The sequence below is a fragment of the Petromyzon marinus genome, unplaced genomic scaffold (genome assembly GCF_048934315.1).
Source record: "Petromyzon marinus isolate PM22_M1 ecotype Great Lakes invasive population unplaced genomic scaffold, UKy_Petmar_22M1.pri1.0 PM_G_Scaffold_41, whole genome shotgun sequence".
NCBI lineage: Eukaryota > Metazoa > Chordata > Hyperoartia > Petromyzontiformes > Petromyzontidae > Petromyzon > Petromyzon marinus.
This window is the reverse complement of record NW_027422993.1, coordinates 1735616-1758081: the sequence shown is the minus strand read 5'-3', so window position 1 is coordinate 1758081 and position 22466 is coordinate 1735616. Positions and strand designations below refer to the sequence as shown.

General features: G+C 43.0%; 1 protein-coding gene across 1 annotated transcript; it reads right to left on the bottom strand.

Annotated features, from left to right (window-relative positions):
* Nucleotides 1-17823: 17823 nt before the first annotated feature.
* LOC142917080 (uncharacterized) lies at nt 17824-20229 on the bottom strand. Its single transcript, XM_076061779.1, has one exon. The coding sequence runs from the start codon at nt 20206-20208 to the stop codon at nt 18664-18666; it is 1545 nt and encodes a 514-aa protein (XP_075917894.1). The 5' UTR covers nt 20209-20229; the 3' UTR covers nt 17824-18663.
* Nucleotides 20230-22466: the final 2237 nt, after the last annotated feature.

Below are 22466 nucleotides of genomic sequence, written 5' to 3'. Positions count from 1 at the left end.
ATCTGCATTCAGATAGGCATCAGTGTGCGTTTGCTTTCTGTAAACGCTGTGTGTTATTTTACCGTTTAGGCCATGTCCAAGCAAAATATCTAGGAATGGGAGTGTATTATTCACCTCCATTTCCATGGTGAACTGGATGGCCGGGTTTTGTGCATTGAGATGATTTAGAAAATCATTAAGTGTATCTTTACCATGTGGCCAGACAACCAAAGTGTTATCCACATATCTAAACCAAAAGGATGGTTTTAATGTGCTCGAGGCAAGTGCTCTTATTTCAAAGTTTTCCATGTACAATTTTGCTATAGCAGGGGATAAAGGAGAACCGATTGCTGCTCCTTCCTTTTGTTTAAAAGAAATCCCCTCTCCATAAGAAATAAGTGTTATTTAAACAATGGCCAGCAAGTTTCGGAATATCTTTTGGTAAACCGGTATTCTTTACTAGTATATCCAGTAATTTAAGCGATTCGTACACTGGAACCTTAGTGAATTGAGAAATCACATCAAAACTTACCAGAATATCATCAGGAGTAAGTTTAATATCTCTAATCACATTCACAAGATGTTCTGAATTATAAATAAACGCGATCTAACCCAAAAACCTTTATTATGAATAATATTGGTCGCGAAAGCCTACGTGTTAAACTGACTAACCTCTATGGGGAGGATACTTTTCTTAAAACCAGAAAATTGGAGAAGCTCCGCATTAAGCGGATGAAATTGATATCTTCACTGGCGTTCCTCAAAAGGTGCAGAGATTCAAAGGTAATACCAAACGCAGTTAAAATAACACATCACATAAAGTCTTCTAAAGCTAACCAAATACTACACAAAGCTATCGAATTATTATTAATAGAGAGAATACAGCACAATAGGAGTGAATTATCTTACATTTCGGAATCGCTAAAGCAGTTACACTTAGATATAAGCAATAGTGTATCTATGCATTATTGGAATATAATCGATAACATAACACAACAATCGGCTGATAATGTGTTTAAACTAACAAAAACTAACCAAATTCATAAATTTTCTAGACTACATAATAAACAAATCCCTACTGAAAACCAAAAAAAACATTTAAAAACAAAACCGTACTGAACTTGACTAACACTATTAACCGGTGACATGGTCTCTATCCTTTCTAAAGGCCTTAACTTTGCCGTTACCCCACGCACAATTCCAGTGGATGAGATAATTGCTGAGGTAGAATCAGCAGTTCGACTCCTTCCACATAATGAGGCAGAGATGACTAGACATGAGGTTGCTAAAATAATTGAGAATAGCAAAGTTCCAAAAGTAAATATTAGCTCTAACGAGGCAAAAGCCTTAAGAGAGCTGCGTGTAAACAAGGATATCCAAATCCTAGCAGCTGATAAAGGCCGCACTACTGTAGTGATGTCACGAGCCGATTATGATAATAAAATTAGAAATTTACGAGAGGAAAGTACCTACATTAAAATTAAACGAGATCCAACTAATAGTTTAGAACGTAAGACCACTGCAATAATTGCAAATTCATTAATCCCTAAAAATGAGCAATACCAAATTAAGCCAAAGGCCTCAAAACCACCTAGACTCTATGGGCTACCAAAGATTCATAAAATCGGCATCCCATTACGACCCATAGTCAGTACAATTGGCTCTGCCACATATCAATTAGCAAAATATATAACCAAACAAATACAGCCCTACATCGGTAGGACATCTTCATTCATAAAAAATTCAGAACATCTTGTGAATGTGATTAAAGATATTAAACTTACTCCTGATGATATTTTGGTAAGTTTTGATGTGATTTCTCTATTCACTAAGGTTCCAGTGGATGAATCGCTTAAATTACTTGATACACTAGTAAAGAATACCGGTTTACCAAAATATATTCCGAAACTTGCTGACCATTGTTTAAATAACACTTCTTATGTAGAGGGGATTTCTTTAAACAAAAGGAAGGAGCAGCAATGGGCTCTCCTTTATCCCCTGCTATAGCAAATTTGTACGTGGAAAACTTTGAAATAAGAGCACTTGCCTCGAGCACATTAAAACCATCTTTTTGGTTTAGATATGTGGATGACACTTTGGTTGTCTGGCCACATGGTAAAGATACACTTAATGATTTTATAAATCATCTCAGTGCACAAAACCCGGCCATCCAGTTCACCATGGAAATAGAGGTGAATAACACACTCCCGTTCCTAGATATTTTGCTTGGACATGGCCTAAACGGTAAAATAACACAGCGTTTACAGAAAGCAAACGCACACTGATGCCTATCTGAATGCAGATTCGCATCATCCAGCTCAGAAATCCTCTCTTATCAAGACGCTCATACATCGGGCTAAAACAGTGTCAGATGGTGAAAGTCTAGTGAGAGAGATCAAACACGTTAAAGACGCACTACGACAGAATGGCTACAATAATGCTCAAATTAACAGTGCACTGAATGCCAAATCACGATCGCAAAGCAATACTGCTGAAAGCGATCAGATTGTAAAAACAATAAAAATTCCATATATCTCAGGAGTAACTCACAAATTAGCCCGTGTTTTGCAAAAGCAAAACATTACAGTAAGATTTGGTACAGTACACAAAATAAATAAACTTGTATCTTGCACTAAAGACGCATTACCTAAATTATCAACAGAAGGTGTATATCGGATTAATTGTTTATGTGGCAGATGCTGTATTAGACAGACGGGACGTAACATCAGCATAAGACTAAAAGAACATCAAAGAAATATTAAATTATCTCAAACACAACTGTCGGCAGTGGCAGAACATGCTTGTCAACAAGGACACTCAATTGATTTTGATAACGTTGAAGTGTTGTGTAAAACTAATTATTACTGGCAAAGACTAATTAGAAAATCCATTGAAATTGAGAGGAATAGAAATAACTTTAATCGCTCTGACAGCTACAGGCTTAGTGCGGCTTGGAAGCGTATTATTAAATAATACATATTACAATTCCTTATTGGGAAAACACGTACTAATTAACGGATTACTAACGTAGCATATAATCACAATAACACACATTACAACTAATTACTAATCTACAACTCATTACTAATCATAACCATTGACTGATTACCAATCGATTATATAATTACAATACCCCCTCTCTGCCTCAAATCACTGCACTTGAAATGAGTTAAATGATGACGTCAGCCTGCTGCTCCTCTATTTAAGACCGGGAGCAAGCGAGGGCTTTACCATTCTGGCGAATTTCCCGATGATGCTGGATGTAATTACCAGCGAAACGTCGTACTCAAACTCTAAATGTTGTGGATTCACTCTTCAACACACCGGTGGGCTAAAGTAGTGAACTATTTGTCTTTTGTCAACGTGACACTTTTTTGCTGATTGGCCGTGTCGGGTGGTGGAGGGTTACGACACATTTATAAATAACGCGATCTAACCCAAAAACCTTTTATGATGAATATACATTGTATTAAACCTATATTAGATCATAGTTTAAACAATATCCCAAGCAACCCCGACCACCTTTATCTCTCTCGCAGTGCGGAGAAGCAAGAATTACACCTTATCACAAGGGGCCATCTGGAAAAGCCAGCCGGGTTTGATGAGGAGACACACCCCACCCCACACACGGCAACCAGGCAAACAAAGTTTTAAAGAAATTGCAATATAACATTAATAATAACGTGCTAACCTTAAACGATATTCCATTATAGAACTTTACAGAACCAAGGGATATGGATTCCAACAATCAAGAAACAAACCTCTTAAACTGAAAATTATTTTTCTTTTTAATAATTCCATCATAACAATGCGAACCTCGGTAACCCGAGAGGGGTGTCGGGAGGACGTAGTTACAAACACGAGTCTTGGCGAACATGGGACGAAATGGTATTTGAGAAGTATAAAGTCGAAAGTATAAATAGATAGGTGCTCCTGACCACCTTTGTCTCTCCTGCAGAGCGCGAGAGAGGAATTTCACGCCAGGGCACACAGATCGTTATCGCAGGAGCCATCTGTACACACACGAACTCACACACAAACAGACCACGCCCCCCCCCCCACCTTTTCCACAGCGCGGAGAGAATTGTCTTTGAATATAACGGTCAGCCGCATTTTCAAAAGTCAGTCAACAGTCAAGAGTCAAGACAGATCAGCGAGTCAAGACGTCCACAGGACGAGCAGTCGCATGGAGCGGCTGGCTCCGAGCCTTGCTGAGTAGCGAGGATCGCATGAGTCGCCATGTATCAACGAAATTGAGTCATACAGCAGTGGAGAGAAACTGCTATCAGCGAATCAGCGCTGAAAGCGCTCGAGCATCTCCACAGGGAAAGAGCGTGCAACGTGGCTCAACCAGCAGCGGAAAAGCTTGGACAGCCGCCAAAAACTTCAGCAAACCAGCGACCAACTGCGTGCGACTTGAGTCATACAGCAGTGGAGGAAACCTGCTGTCAGAGAGCCGCCAACACCCTCAACAAAGAGAGCACGTGCGACTCGGCTCACTCAGCAGAAGAAAACTTGACCTGTCGCCCGCGAGCGCAGCGTCAGATACTACAGCAGCGGAAAGAGCGCGCACCGGCGCAGCTCATCCAGCAGTGGAGGAAACTGCTGTCAGCGAATCAGCACGGGCGCGTTCGCGCATCTTCAAGGAGAAAGAGCGCGGCCAGCAACGCCAAGCAAGAGCGTGCAGCAGCTCATCCAGCAGTGGAGAGAAACTGCTATCAGCGAACCAGCACGGGCGCGTTCGCGCATCTTCAAGGAGAGGGAGCGCGCGCCACCAGCGTGCCATCAGCACCAGCATCAGCACCAGTGCGCGAACAGCGTGCCACCAGCGTGCCACAGCGCGCAACTTCGCGTCACCAGCGCTGAGAGGGCAGCGGCCCCGCACTCAACACCCATCGGCGCGACGACGGCGAGCGTCGTGCTGACTCATCCAGCCAGCGGTGGACAGAAACTAGCAGTCGTTCGTATGCCCCCCACACTCTCCCCCCTCCTCACTCCCCCACCGCTACACAACAAACAAACATTTTTTTGACGAGGAAATCAACCTAGGCGTTTGCTCAACGCAAGAAATCAACAACGCTCCCATTAAGCATACAAGACTCATGATAACTGCGTCAACTATTAGCTGATAACGAAAAACATCGCTACCCATTGAGTTACGTTGATGAGGCAATCAGAATTATTTCAGTCGAACGCTTTAATTGCATAATCATTGATGAATCAATGAACGAACATCGCCGTGGTACTGTGCTGACGATTTCAAGCATAATAATTTCGCATATCAGAATGTGTTAAGGATTGGATACGAATCAAAGACCGAGTGCCGTCTTGTGTAATAATTCAAGTATACGAATTCGCATATAATAGAGTTAAGGTTTGATAGAATAGTTATGCATGTTTAATCTCTCTCTCTCTCAACAACCGATTGATTGCGTTACGCGTCGGGAATTAACCACAGGTGCCGCTATCGAGGTGAAACAACGCAATCGTGATGGTATCATGTTAACGCTGTGTTGAAATTCCAAAATCCCGAGATTGAGTTTTCATATTATCCAAAACTAAAGTTAGCTAGAAAATAAAATTGATTAAAGCAGAAGGTTTGTGTGTGATTCTTCCTGAAATTCTGCATATTGTTCTGCGTATGAGATCTGAATCCTGGGGACCTATCATAAGCACACTATCACCACACATAATCCATAACACACATAATTCATAATGTTCAATCGAGAGTAATCGTATCCTTATACGGAATTAAAGAGCAGAGTCGAATCGACTCTCTCTCATTCGTGCTCACAACACCTACAGAACTGCATACGATTAATCGCGTTGTTCAAATTCATAACACAATCCTCGTCACCGAGGCTCGACCTAATTATCATGACCTGCATTATCATAACCACGCCCACTCGCATAAATTAATAAGACCATCTCTCGAATCAGCATAATTTATGCGCATAATTACACAAATTAACATAATTTCGGATAAATTGTGCAAATTTCAAATTTCATTTAATTTTCATTATTTTCATCAATTTTCATAACACCTATATATACAACAGTTCCAACCTGGACATCGATTCCCATGCTCACTGCTACTCAACTGACATCCCTACGAGAGAGAGGCTCAACCTTGGTAAACAACAACCACCACTACCACCAGCATGAGAATTTCTCACCTCGGATTTCAGTGCAAGCGCGGATCGGCAGCCTCCTGTTACTCGCGACGTCACGCGGAAGCAGGTTGGGGGAGTGTGAATACCTTGGTGACATGACGTCACTAGCGAGGCACACCTCCCGCTGGCACTTCATGCCGATGAGGTCATGCTGAGTGGTGACGTCACAGAGCGGGGATGGAGTTTAAGTTGATTTAGCTTCATTTTTCATTGCCCCCTCCCTTGGGTGCGTGAACTCAGCAACAACGTGGACATTATTCTGTGTACAGTGTGTGTACGTACACACACTGTGTGTGTAGTGGGGGGCAAAGGCGGTGCATTGGCCAGTCATCTGAGTCAGTCGACCCATGGCATCTTATCATCAACTTATTTTTTTAAATTTATTTTTATTTGTTATTTGTATTAATTTTTTTTAATTTTTTAAATCTTTTATTTTGTTTTCTATCTACGTGACTTTACCGAAAGAACCAGGAATATGGTAGCGTCTTCTCTATTTGTTGCAGAGGTTCAAAGTTCAAATCCGACAGGCACACATGGCTACCCCAGTAACATTCACCACAATATGCGCTGTTCTGCTTCACGGCGGATGTCAAACAGAGTATTGTGTCACTCACAACGCACATTGCATGTTGGTGTCACGGTCAAAATTGTGGTTAATTCCAGACATTATCCGGAAACTCCACAATGTAGATGACGCGTCAATGATCGCCCTCTACCGACAGACTCATGCTACGTGCAGGCCGGTGGAGGGCCACCTTGTGCCACACAGGGGCAGCTGCCACTAGGGGGCGGCCTTCGATTGTTTGAGATGAGATTCGATACGAAACACCGAGGTGCTGAGGCAATTAGGCAAGCGACTTATGAGTGAAAATATGTTGTTTATAACGTAGTGAATGCTTGGGAGCTTAATTATCTCTCGCTCCTGCTCACAGATTTACCCAGCCCACAGATCTTACATATGAAAAGCTAACGGTCAGTGAGGTCAGCAGCACTGTAGGTTCTGGTGTCAAGGACATGGGCCTGCATTCGCTGGTCCACTGCTATATAGTCCAGCGGATGTTCTTGCTTGGACCCGGCGTGAATCCATGATGTTGTCTGGATGCACAGATGCCAGAACAGCGTGTTGGCAATGACAAGCTCACAGGCTGCACAGAAGTCTAACAGCCTCCTACCGTTGTTATTGAGTTGATCTGGCCCATGCCTTCCAATCGCTCCAGACCAGGTGCCAGCATCATCACCAACTCGGGCATTGAAGTCACCCAACATGATGACTCTATCCCAAGGGGCCACTTTTAGCTAACACCTGTGACAGGTTATAGAAGGAATCTGAATCCACGGGCTTGCCTGCATCCCTCCACTGATGTTCGTCTTCGGTGGGGGCGTAAGCAGCCACCACCACCACCATTCTCTGCCTCCTGTTGATGGGGAGGCGAGCCCAAAGTAGCCTGGGGCTTACAGCTTCCCACACCTCGCCGCCACCTTCCCACGCCGCCTTCATTCTTTTTTTCAGAATAAGAGCCACTTCTTGTTGTTTGGCAGTCTCCTGCCCCGAGTGGAGGACTCTGCACCCCTCATGATGATTGGAGTCAGAGCCGGTCCACTGGATCTCCTGAATGCCACAGAGATCCAGGCGGTACCGGTCCAGCTCTGTACAGAGTAGCAGCCTCTCCTCCACGTGGCCACTCTCAGTGACTTTTTGCCATTTCTAGAGGAACCCCAAGGGTAAGGTTTCAGGCATTGCTCCTCACAATGTTATCGTCTGGCATCACAACCACCAACAACACACCTGTATTTGAATTGCAAGTAACTTTAATGAACACAACGCAACCCAAACAACTGTTCGTTTGAAGAACATATCCTAAAGAATCGTCACTGGGTGTTGGCTGTGAGCGGGAATCAAACTCGGGTCGTCATGTTTGTAGAGCAGCGCACTAACCGCTAGACTACCGCCACACACGTTACACACACACACGGTACACACACACACACACAGTGTACACACACACGGTACACACACACACAATACACACACACGCACAGTACACACACACAGTACACACGCACGCACAGTACACACACACAGTACACACACACACGCACGGTACACACACGCACGGTACACACACACGGTACACACACACGCACAGTACACACGCACAGTACACACACACGGTACACACACAGACACACGCACAGTACACACACATGCACAGTATACACACACACGCACAGTACACACACACTCACGGTACACACACACAGTACACACACGTACGCACGGCACGCCCACACTCCTTCAGTCACGTGACCAAGGTTGACGCGCCGCCCCGTCTCCCGAGGTGACCTCTTGGCTCTCGTCTCTCCTGGACACGTAGATTCATTTCTTACTCTTACCTAGAAACCTCATTGTCTGTCTGTCTCTGTGGACGCAACTTGCGAGGAATTGTACTCACAAACTGTGGGGTTTACGTTTCAAATAAAGTGCCCAGATACCATGCGATAAGCCCCGTGGTGAGCCAGTGCTATTCCTATTTCCAATCCGTCAACGTGAAAGTAGTTAAATTAACAATTTATTACCAATCTCCACATACATCAAAGGCAAAGTTGTGAATGTGTGTCTTTTCAAAATGTTTAGCGTACTTCCCGACACACACCAAGCTTGAAATTTGCCATGTGGGTAATTTCCAGACTGTACACCGTGCAAACATTATACAAATACACTTTTGTATATTTTTTTTGGGGGGCGCGCAATAATGGATAAGCATGAAAACACCACGATACATAGGACTTACTTTGATAAGACTCTTGGAATTGATTGTGTACATGTTGCAATTGGTAAATTTGCATTTTGAGCACACTGCTGTTTAAATAAATGTTCATGATTCTGAGAATATAAGTGTAATTCTGAGCATCATAATGACCATATTGGAATTGTCATCATGAATGGGGGTACAATTATTTTTAGTAACAATAGGAATGCGGTTTTGAGCATGACTATTCATATTTCGGCCTCATTTATGACAATAGATTCACGATTAAATTGCGATTTTGTTTTGCTCATCAGGACACTGTTAATGATGCGCATGCCCATAAATTGTTGAAATGACTAGAAATGCAAGTTGTGTATACTCTCCAACCCCATTCCTCTACCTACCCATTCCCTTGACGGGCTCCGTGCCCACTTAAACCCATGACGATGGCGGTGACGATTCCACCTCTCGCTGTAACAATCAAAGCACCTCCAACTTCTGAATGCAAAGGTGCTGGTTGGTGTAACGCCAAAACACATCGTCAACGCCGCTCCCAAGCCCGCCCTACGTTAGTTACAGCGTTAGGATCAACAAAATAAAAAGTTCCACAGAGGAAACTAAAATGACATTACGCAATCCCCAAAGTGGCACGCGGTAGACTACACGACTCGGAGAACAACGTCAGACTTCAAGACTTGCATCGCCATCATTATCATCATTCTTCTTCTCCACAAGTCATCGCACGTCAATATTCAACAAGCTGCACACACGTGCAAGTAACCTCTCGATCCCCGCCACCTGCACAATTAACGCGATCAGACCCGGGGGTCAAATTAAAATTGTGTCGTCTTTGGTGACGTATTACAATCGGTGTAATTTTAATGATGTACATACAGCAACTGCTGTACGTACATCGAATTATATCATTGACAACGGGGTCCGCTTTTGAGATATCTGCGTGCGGTCTTTTAATTATATAGATACGTAGTCAGTTCATTAGTATGGGGTTCCTCTATAAGGAATTGTAATTGTAAAATGTATTACTTAATAATACGCTTCCAGGCCGCACTTAGCTTGTAGCAGTCAGAGCAGTTAAAATGACTGCACATGTGTAGGTATGAAATAAAATAAATTTAATTAAAATAATTTTATTTATTAAAACATTTCATTTCATTTAACTTAGGTATAAAATAAATTCAAATTAAATAAAATAAATTTAAATTATTACAAAAAATGTAAATAAAATACATTTCATTTATTAAAAATTTTATTTAACGTAGGTATAAAATAAAATTAATTTAAATAAAGTAACGTAATATATTTTAAAAATTAAATTAAACGTAGGTATTAAATAAAATAAATTTAATTTAAATAAAAGATATTTAATTTATTAAAAATTAGAATTTAATTTTACGTAGGTATGAAATAAAATAAATTTAAATAAAATTTTATTTATTACAAAATTAAATTAAATTTAACGTAGGTATAACATAAAATTAATTTAATTTAGATTATAAAAAATATTCATTTATAAAAAAAATACGTAGGTATAAAATAAGTTTCAATTAACTTAATTAAAATTTAAAATTAAATTTAACGTAGGTATAAAATAAAATGTATTTAAATTATAAAAAAATATTCATTTATAAAAAAAATACGTAGGTATAAAATACATTTTAATTGAATTAAAATTTTAAAATAAAATGTAATTAAATTAAATAATAAATATTATTTTATTTTCTACCTCCGTGACTTTACCGAAAGACGCAAAGAGTGTGGACCCACGTGACATCAAGGCTGTCCTAGTCTAGGCAAGGCCTCAGGGTGTACCGGGCCTTTCACAACAACAGCCGCAGCAGCAACAACGGTTGTCTTGAGAAAACGCTTTAAAAAAAAGTCAACGTAGCTTACCTTGACACTCGCGAACTTTAATGATTAAAATAATTAAAACTAAACTAAACACTCACACGCACATGGGCGCGCGGTGGTCAGCGTGTAGGGCATTAAAAATGGTTGCGTCCTCCCGCGATCTGATTGGTCGCCGCGTGCCAAAGTGGGGAGGGGGGGGAGGGCCAGCAATCCGATTGGTCGAGAGGAAAACCTGGACGCGTCTCCAGCGATGGTGCGCAGCGATTGGTCAACGGTTGTCCTATGCTAATTTTGGTATGCTAATTAATTTTAATATGAATGCTAATGCAGAATATTTATCCATACTCATTAAGTTTAATGTTTATCCTAAATTAGTTAAAAATGTATGCTCGTTTAGTTAACATTCTATGATAGTATCGTTATATTTTTTTATGCTATGATAACAGCAGTGCATACTGACTGTGGTGGTACCTGCTATGATTACAGCAGGCATACTGACTGTGGTGGTACCTGATATGATTACAGCAGTACATACTGTGGTGATACCTGCTTTCACTACAGCAGTACATACTGAACGTAATGGTACCTGCTATGAATACAGCAGGTATACTGACTGTGGTGGTACTGCTATGATAACAGCAGGCATACTGACTAGTGGTACCTGCTATAATTACATCAGTGCATACTGTGGTGGTACCTGCTATGATTACAGCAGGCATACTGACTGTGGTGGTACCTGCTATGATAACAGCAGGCATACTGACTAGTGGTACCTGCTATAATTACAGCAGGTATACTGACTAGTGGTACCTGCTATGATTACAGCGGGTATACTGACTAGTGGTACCTGCTATAATTACAGCAGGTATACTAACTAGTGGTACCTGCTATAATTACATCAGGGCATACTGTGGTGGTACCTGCTTTCACTACAACAGTGCATACTGACTGTGGTGGGTACCTGCTAAGGTTACAGCAGTGCATATTGCTTAAATGCTTCATCACGTGTCGTGAATGTGATCGTTTCATCCCAGAAATGGTGTCCTTGACCGGCCCAGAGCAGACATTTCACTTTGCCTTAGAACCTGAGGTGGCACAGCATTAGCAATTCCAAGTTCTTTATGTGACCAATAGCGACGAATTATGTGGCAAGCATTTGAAAAGAGTGGGTTATGACGTACTGTACTTCACTCTTATCGACCATTAACATAAGTCTGTGTTACTGGCGTTGTGCTGCCTCGGCTGGTACCAACTTCTTCTTTGACCACGTGGACCACGCGGATGAATGGTCCACGCGAGTTGAGCGACCGATGGAGAAGACCTATGGGGGCACGCGGCGGGAGACTCTCAGGCGAAATCGTGGAAGTCGCGTGACAGAAACCACGCGTGGAGGATAGATGCATGCTGGCGAGACGTCGTCTTCAGTTTAATTTAAGTTTCATGTGTAGAGCCCTGTGAGCCGTGCGGCTCTTGACTCGGGTGCAACCGCAACAAAACAAAAACGTGAACAAGAAACATCTTAAAGTGACTACGCGCAAACAGAAAAATCCAGGAAAAAACCAGCAGAGTCTTCCAGAAAAAAACAACCGTATTTCAACGCTGCGTGCATAAATCCCAGTGGGATGCAAGTCAAACAATAACCATAAGACAATTTAGATTAAAGTTATCAGGCTAACTCTGTACTACAACAAACGTTTTCAAAATCACCAAAACAAAGCTACAAAAAACAATGTAACAGTGATCGACATAGGCGAGGCCATTACCGATTCAGACAATCGTCACCGGTCTTTGCCGTGAGCGGGAAATCCAACTGGTTGGCCGACTTCGTGGCGAAGTGTGTTCATCACGACACTACCGCTTCCCACATTTACACACTCACGCAAAGACAAATATCCCGCAGCACCTGCCCCGAGCACCTTAACAGACTGTTGGGGTAGGTGCTGTTAGCGAGCACCTGCCCCCGACAACCTTAACAGACTGTTGGGGCAGGTGCTGTTAGCGAGCACCTGCCCCGAGCACCTTAACAGACTGTTGGGGCAGGTGCTGTTAGCGAGCACCTGCCCCGAGCACCTTAACAGACTGTTGGGGCAGGTGCTGTTAGCGAGCACCTGTGCAGGCCAGCACGGCTTGGTGAATGAGTTATTGTGTGTGTGAGAACTTGAGAGGGTGGGTAGGTGGTTTTGTGAGCGATTGATTGGTATAAATAAATATTCTGATGAATTTGCAACTTGGTATCTGAATTCAATATTTGGACGGCAGAACGTGTATTTACATTCGTATTCATGCGTGTCATGTATGAAGTGTATTTGTTGGGGTGTGTGTGCGCACCTTCTACCAACAGTCTGTTCAGAAGGGTGCGCGAGGCGCGTGCTAGTGGTTCGTGTGCTGGGCTCCTCTCTGATTCGTGCGCCACGGAGCACGTGACGTGCCGTGCCGTCAGCCAAATAGCCGCGTTCTTGCGACGCTCAAGATTCCTGAAGAATGACCTCATACGAGAAGATTGCACAGAAAGACATAGACATGGCGAGTGGAGCGAGTGTCGCTGTGTGTGTGTAGATTCCCGTGTGGGGAGTAGGCAGGGCTGTTGCGTCGCTAGAGGAATAGCGCGAATTTATATTCCAGTTGTTGAGTTCTTTTTTTAAAAGGTCATGGGCCTCCTCTACATCCACTCAGACTCAAAACGATTGTAGCATCTGATTCAACGTGTTAAAACATTACCAATGTGGAGACCTCCCCTTGAAGGCATCAGCGTAGGGGAGACAAAGGTGGCCAGGCGCGGTGTGCCATGCTGGTCTTCAGCACAGCTCTGGCCCAAGGCTACCAGGGGGGGGATCTTCGTCTCTGCAGCTGTACGTGAGGAGCGTGCTTAGCGGCACGCTTCACAATTTTTTTCCTCCGCCCCCGGTTCCCTCCCTTTTGACTCCGGATTCTGAGAAGCCTGCGAGGTCCTCATCCACAGCCGCTTGGGCCGAAGCGGTCGCGGTCTACGAGGCGAACCAAGGGTACTGAACATCTGTGAGAACGAGCTTTATAGTTCATCGTATTCCTCCAGTGTGAAAATTGATTGAGATTCTGATTCTGACCAAAGGCAAGGACAGAAACCCCCCCCGTGTAGCCATAACAGACTTGGGGCAGGTGCTCATCGCGAGTAACCAATCAACACCCACCACTCACTTGCTTCAGTGGGAAACAACTTGGACGTGCCCGCCGTTGCTCGACACTAAACAATGATTTAATAGCGACGACGAGTACATTCATACGTAGAGTGACGCACCTTGAATGACGACATTCAAGGTGCGTCACTCTTCGGCCTGTGGCCATATCTCCCAGCAATTTGCCTCTTTGGTTTCTCCTCTTAAATACCTGGCGAGTTGCTATCTCTTAAACAAGTAATTTGGCAAGGATAGTCTCGGTAACAATAAGTAAATCAATGGTAAACGAGCGCTAATTTAACAAGTGTAGAGGATTCTCACGACGTTTCGACTGCAACACAAGCAGTCATCATCAGGTGTGAAAATCAATGGCAAGAAACATTCTAGAGAAGTGGCGGTTTGTATTTATTTATTTTCTTGAAATGAAAGATGTCGAGCATCCTGAGCTAGCTAACACTGAGTGGCTCCTGAAGTTGTACTATCTTGTGGACATGACTGGACATCTGAACCAGCTCAATGTGAAAATGCAAGGCATTGGAAATACAGTCTTATCCCTTCAACAAGCAGTGTTTGCATTTGAAAACAAGCTGGAACTCTTCATCGTGGATATTGAAAAAGGTCGTTTACTGCACTATGAAAAACTGAGAGAATTTAAAGATGCGTGCACAGCAAGTGACCCCGTTTAACATTTTGATCTCCAGCAGCTAGCTGGCTTCACATCTGATCTCCAGCAGTCATTCAAAGCACGCTTTGGAGAATTTCCTGAGCACACTCGTCTTTTCAAGTTCATCACTCATCCACACGAGTGTTCAGTGGACAAAGCCGACCTGAGTTACATCCCTGGTGTCTCCATCAGAGATTTTGAGCTGGAAGTTGCTGACCTGAAGGCTTCAGACATGTGGGTGAATAAGTTCAAGTCACTGAATGAAGCTTTGGAAAGACTTGAACAACAGCAAGCAGAGCTGGCGAGCAAACACAAGTGGACAGAAATGAAAAAACTTCAACCTGCAGACCAGCTGATTGTCAAAACATGGAACGCGCTTCCTGTCACATACCACACACTGCAGCGTGTGAGTATTGCTTTATTGACCATGTTTGGTTCTACGTATTCATGTGAGCAGTCGTTCTCACATCTAAAAAACATCAAGACCAACCTACGATCCCGTTTAACGGATGAAAGCCTCAACGCCTGCATGAAGCTTAACCTCACCACGTAACAACCAGACTACAAAGCCATCAGCAAAACAATGCAGCACCAGAAGTCGCATGAATGGTAAGAAGTATTTTATTTATTATTAGTTGTTGGTATAACGTTATTAAAAAGGATACATTCAGAGACTTATTATATTCTAAAATTGGTGGTCTTAGTTAAAAATACACGCATTTAGTTGTATTCAGTGTTAAAAAAGTATATGGCTCTCACGGAATTTTATTTAAAAATGTGGCTTTCATGGCTCTCTCAGCCAAAAAGGTTCCCGACCCCTGGTGTAGTGTATAATAGTGTAGTGTATAATAGTGTATTGTATAGTAGTGTATATTGTAGTGTATAAGTGTATAGTGTAGTGTATAATAGTGTATTGTATAGTAGTGTATAGTGTAGTGTATAGTAGTGTATAGTGTAGTGTATATTGTAGTGTATATTGTAGTGTATAAGTGTATAGTGTAGTGTATAATAGCGTAGTGTATAATAGTGTATTGTATAGTAGTGTATAGTTGTGTATATTGTAGTGTATAAGTGTATAGTGTAGTGTATAGTAGTGTATTGTATAGTGTATAATAGTGTTTAGTGTAGTGTTTAGTGTAGTGTATAGTGTAGTGTATAGTGTAGTGTATAGTAGCGTAGTGTATAGTGTAGTGTATAGTAGTGTAGTGTATAGTGTAATGTATAGTAGTGTAGTGTATAGTGTAGTGTATAGTTTAGTATAGTCTTGTGTATAGTGTAGTGTATAGTAGTGTAGTACGCACACTGTTGCACATGGTTCGCTCATGTGGGTGTGTAGTGGAACGCACTGCTCATGAAAACGTTGCCTCGTTACGCGGTAAATGCTGCGGCACAACAGGAGGGAACTGCAGGGATGAGGCTCTCCGCTCTTTGTGCTGTGAATTAAAACAGCGCCAGGGTGGAGCGTCCCGTCCCTACAGCTCATAGCTGTGACGGAGCGAGAGTGATCAGCGGACAGCCACCATGGTTGCCAGGTAAGGGGAGACTTCACCCGGAACTCTCCTCCACACGTGTTCCCTATGAACATTGTCGCAATAAACGTACGATCAGGAATCTTTAAAATATCAGACCTTTGTTGTTCCGCAAGAATATTAACGCTCAAACTCGTATCGAACTCTTCATTAATTCACTTGGTCAAACAGTTCAGGTACTTGGCAAAGCATTTCACCACCCGGTATGCAACAGTTAAACAATCTACTCCAAATGAACACCGAAATGTCAAATCATCATCCACCATTGACTTCCACATCGATGGAAGCCGTTTGCCACAACGTCCAAGCCATTAAACACCGGAACAATGAACGTGCCATTCAAGTACATCTTGAACCCCATTATCTGAAGTAGTTGGTATTAAACAACAATAACTAAATAATAGAAACACGTTTACAATATTGAGCGAAGTTATAGTCACGGACTCTTTCCAACTTGATCTCAACAGGACCACAAAAGCTCAGATATGTGTTGCATAATAATGAATCAATCTGATTGAAATCATCAAACACTTTCCGATTTCAACATCACCTTAAAAAAGAATAACATTTTAAATATAAGCGCACAACTTTATCTATCTGTGATGAGCGCTGCACTTTCCGTTGTTTTCATGCAGGGGGCGCTGCAAACCTACGCGCCCCCTGCATGGACGACGGAGGCGCAGGGACAGACGTTCGATTACGTTGGAATCGATCTGCAGACGGCGGTCTTCTCGCACGGCCAGCTCCGTGTCGCCTTATCTCGATCCCGCAATCCCAACCAGGTAAAGGGCCGCATCGAACCGAACCCCCGGCAAGACCGTCTACTTAACGACGAGAGAAAATTCACACGAAATGTCCTTTTCAATGAAGTCTTCCAGATGTAAATTGAGACAAGCTTTTAATGAAGAAATACAATTATCTAATTCAAAACACAACACAATTCAAAGATGTTTCATTTTAAAACTTCAAAACGGAGCATGGGGTACTTGCGTGAATGCGTCCTTCGTGTGCCGTAAATGTTGTGACTTTCCTGGCCTGAAGGCCGTCAACGTGTTGGACCATTATTGGTGCACAGCGTTTCAACAACAGCAGTGGGGTTTGCTTCAAACGATAGGTACGAACATCCAGACGTGAATCAGCAAGGTGCATTTCTAGTCCTAGTTAGACAAAATCTACATCAACACGTAAGACAAAACTACAATTCGTGTTGTAGAGAATGTACCTCCTATACGTGTAACTTTTAAGTGGTATGCCTTGTAACTGATGAATGATCCGAGCGTGCTACCTATTTCAAAGACAATGAGTTGCTCCAGATGCTTCGTGGAACACAAAAGTACCCTTTGACCTGTATCACAAGAACAACGGGTCTCACCTGAGTAAACTGTACAGGTTACTTTCAAACACACACACACACACTTTGTCATAACATCACTTAATCAATGTTTGACCCTTATAGATCAAATGTTACAAGTATGCACAAAACCAGACAAGTATACATTCTAAATTATTGACAGGCATATTAACAAAATTGGATTACTGCAGTGAAATATACTGCATCACGTTACATCATATTAACAAGAAGCTTTTTAAAAAAGTTGCACAGTCTGCTTCACCGTGTATGTAAAACATACTATTGTGTCATTCAAAACGAGTAGGCCATTGCATGCTGGCGGCTGAGTGAAAATGTAGCAAATTCTAAACATTACCTACAAACCACACAACTGAGATGACACATCAATCATCGCCCCCTACTGACAGGCTCTTGTCCACATGCAGGCCAGTGCAGGGCCACCACCTTGTGCCACACAGGGGCAGCTGCTACTTGAGGATGCTCTTTGAGTGTTTCAGGCGAGGTACGACACAAAACTCCGAGTTGCTGAGGCGATTAAGCAAGCACCGTGTAAAAGCAATTATTATAACATAGTGAATGCTTGGGAGCTTATTGGCTCTTGCTCCTGGTTAGAGATCTAGCCAACCCACGGGCCCACAAAGTGTTCAACTTCACATTGTCATTAAAGGCTTGTGACAAAGGTGCATCTATTGTAGCGACATCGTCTCTGGCTTACACATCTACCGGGTCTCCACTTGACTTTGTATTGTCTCGGAGGAAGTCCACCTACACCTCCACTTCCACAAACTGCTGGGAGTTGCCTCGCTCTGCCTCACAGTCAGAATTCTCCTTCTGCTTTACGTTGCCTCCATCGATGTGAAGGTCCCATTTTGGAGTTGAATCTTCATCTTCACATTTCACCTTCACTTCTTCCCTCTTCACCATCACTTCTTCCCTCTTCACCATCACCTCTTCATATTTCACCTCGATACCTTTAAAAGTGTCCAAGCTGCGATTTTCGTCCGGTTCTTGTTTCGTGAGGGATGGGCTTATTGTGGCACTTTGACTTTCACAAGCTGATTTCAGATTCCACTCCTTGCAGATCTTCTGATGCTTCCGTGTTTTCTGGTGTACTTGAAGATTTTATGAATGTGCAAACGCCTTCCCGCAGAGTGCACCTGAAGGGTTTCTCTCCCGTGTGTGTTCTCTGGTGTACTTTAAGATGTGATGACTGTGCAAACATCCCACACAGAGTGTACCTCAAGGGTTTCTCTCCTGTCTGTGTTCTCTGGTGTACTAGAAGATTTGATGAATGTGCAAATGCCTTTGCGCACACACTGCACTTGAAGGGTTTCTCTCCCGTGTGTACTCTGGTGTTTTTTAAGATTTGATGACTGTGAAAATGCCTTCCCACACACACTGCACTTGAAGGGTTTCTCTCCCATGTGTGTTCTCTGGTGTGATTTAAGACCAGATGACTGTGAAAATGCCTTCCCACACACAGTGCACTTGAAGGGTTTCTCTCCCGTGTGTGTTTTCTGGTGTGTTTTAAGAGAAGATGACTGTGAAAATGCCTTCACACACACAGTGCACTTGAAGGGTTTCTCTCCCGTGTGTGTTCTCTGGTGTTTTTTAAGAGCAGATGACCGTGAAAATGTCTTCCCACAAACACTGCACTTGAAGGGTTTCTCTCCCGTGTGTGTTCTCTGGTGTGTTTTAAGAGCAGATGACCGTGAAAATGCCTTCCCACACACAGTGCACTTGAAGGGTTTCTCTCCCGTGTGTGTTTTCTGGTGTGATTTAAGACCAGATGACTGTGAAAATGCCTTCCCACACACACTGCACTTGAAGGGTTTCTCTCCCGTGTGTGTTTTCTGGTGTGTTTTAAGAGCAGATGACCGTGAAAATGTCTTCCCACAAACACTGCACTTGAAGGGTTTCTCTCCCGTGTGTGTTCTCTGGTGTGTTTTAAGAGCAGATGACCGTGAAAATGCCTTCACACACACACTGCACTTGAAGGGTTTCTCTCCCGTGTGTGTTTTCTGGTGTTTTTTAAGAGCAGATGACCGTGAAAATGTCTTCCCACAAACACTGCACTTGAAGGGTTTCTCTCCCGTGTGTGTTCTCTGGTGTGTTTTAAGAGCAGATGATCGTGAAAATGCCTTCACACACACACTGCACTTGAAGGGTTTCTCTCCCGTGTGTGTTCTCTGGTGTGTTATAAGAGTAGATGAATCTGAAAACGTCTTCCCACACACACTGCATTTGAAGGGTTTCTCTCCCGTGTGTGTTCTCTGGTGTGTTTTAAGAGCAAATGAACCTGAAAATGTCTTCCGACACACACTGCACCTGAAGGGTTTCTCTCCCGTGTGTGTTCTCTGGTGTTTTTTAAGAGTAGATGAATGTGAAAATGTCCTCCCACACACACTGCACTTGAAGGGTTTCTCTCCCGTGTGTGTTCTCTGGTGTGTTTTAAGAGTAGATGAATCTGAAAAAGTCTTCCCACACACATTGCACTTGAAGGGTTTCTCTCCCGTGTGTGTTCTCTGGTGTCTTTGAAGATGAGATGAATCTGAAAATGCCTTCCCACACACACTGCACTTGAGGGGTTTCTCTCCCGTGTGTGTTCTCTGGTGTGTTTTAAGAGCAAATGAATCTGAAAATGCCTTCCCCCACACACTGTACTCGAAGGGTTTCTCTCCCGTGTGTGTTCTCTGGTGTATTACAAGATTACATGACTGTGTAAATGCCATCCTGCACATCGTGCACCTGAAGGGTTTCTCTCCTGTGTGTGTTCTCTGGTGTTTTTTAAGAGCAGATGACCATGAAAATGCCTTCCCACACACAGTACATTTGAAGGGTTTCTCTCCTGTGTGACTTCTCTGGTGCCGTGTCAGATTTCCAGTCCGGTCCGTGCTGTATGCACGCTGGTCGCATTGTTGACTTGTCGTACCGAGCTGCGCTGAGTGCCTTTGCTCCATCAGACCAATTCTGCAGAGGAAGCGTCAGCTGCAGACAGAAAAAAAGAATATCCACACCATCTACACGTCAGGCACAGAGGAATGCACACGTGACTTACACGTCAATACTTATTAATATATTCATGATGTAATGAAAAGTTTCTCAAATTCATCAGATTTCATGAACGTGCAAATGCCTTCCCACACAGAGTGCACCTGAAGGGTTTCTCTCCACGGGCTGTTATGGCACACAATGAGAGGGAAAATGTCATTAATATGCCTGGAAGCCTTCATATCTTCAAGATGAATGTTAACTCAAAACTCTAAGCACACAATTTCGGCTGTCTGACTACAAAAGGAATATTTATTAAAGCTAAATTCAGCTGACATAGCAAAGGGTGTTGAAAACAATACTATTTGTGTTATGCAGAAATGCATAAATTAATGTTCAATCGCAACTTAGAGGTGTGAATCCAGGCTCAGATGTCCTTGAATGCTGGGATGAACAGATCCGACTTCAGCTGCATGTGTGTGCTGTGTTCACCTCCTGTTTCCATTCGTATGAAGATTTCCAGAGGAAAACAAAAATAACCTATTGTTTTGATATAACCTCCGTGTGCAATAGAGTTAATAGATTTTACTGCAAACACAAACTTGACACTGTCACACACTGCCATGAGTAAACAGGTGGTGGTGTGACCAGAACCATGCCTGGCCACCTTCATCTGCTCAGCATTAATTCTTCCTCACTCCACCAAGTAATGAATCGAGGATCAATCAACATAGCCGAGGCTATCCGTGTCTCTGTCTCTCTCTCCCCGTGGTGAAGGTGTTCCCCTCCACACATTCAGAGTCAACAGCGGCACGCGCTTAGCGTCTTTGACCGATAGACATTGATGCACGTATTGTTGGTTCTTTCAGTAAAGTCACGTAGATAGAAAATACAAATAACAGATTAAATTCAATAAGATAAAGACCACTTGTGTTGCGATCGAAATGTCGTGGGTTTTTTGCTTTATTTAAATTTTTTTATTTAAATTATAATTTGTTATTTTTATTAAATTTTCTATCTACGTGACTTTACCGAAAGAACCAAGAATATTAATTCCTGCAGTCACCAAAGTTTTAAGTCAAAACATTCACACACGTTGACAAAGCCTCACCTTGTGTTGTTGTGGGCAGGTCGCTTCTGATAACAAGAGCGGTATAGCAGCTCAAGCGGGCTTGGCCTGCTAACAAAAGAAAATAAAAACTGCGTGAATATTGACAATAAAACAAAGTTACAAAGTGGCGAGCCGGGTGAAGACAAATTAAAGTTAAGCGAGATAATTAAAGTAAACGCAATCAGGCGAGGGCAGGAGGCAAGGCCCCGCATGGCTAGGCCCCGCGTTGTAAAGTTCCAACCTGGACATCGATTCCCATGCTCGCTGCTACTCAACTGACATCCCTACGAGAGAGAGCGAGAGGCTCTACCTTGGTAAACAACAACAACAACCACCACCACGACCACCACCACAACGATGAGAATTTCTCACCTCGGCTTTCAGTGCAAGCGCGCACACGGCAGCTTCCTGTTGCCTCGCGACAGCAGGAAGTAGTATGACGTCACTTCCCTCCCACGAGCGGCTCTGTAACTGAATAAATTATATTTTGATTTAAAGCTTTCGTGACATTGGAGAAACCAAACGCCATGTCTCGGACCGCATTCGTGAACACAAAGCAGACCTTAAACACGGTAGGACCAACACCTCGGCCGTGGCAGATCATTGTTCTAATTCAGTAGGCTCACATGCCATTGACTTTTCCAAGACAGAGGTTATTTGTAAGCCATCTGGCTACCATGAGAGATTCGTTCATGAGGCTATCCACATATACAAGCACAGAGACAATTTCAACCGAGAAGATGGATTCTATCTTAGCAATCATTGGAAAGATTTGATAAACCATTTCAGGTCTTAATTGATTGTTCACGCTTACAGTGGCTTTCAGACAGCATACATTATAAAAAATTTCGTCTTCCCCCTCCTCTTTTCAGAATATAGATGGACTAGTCCTAAATA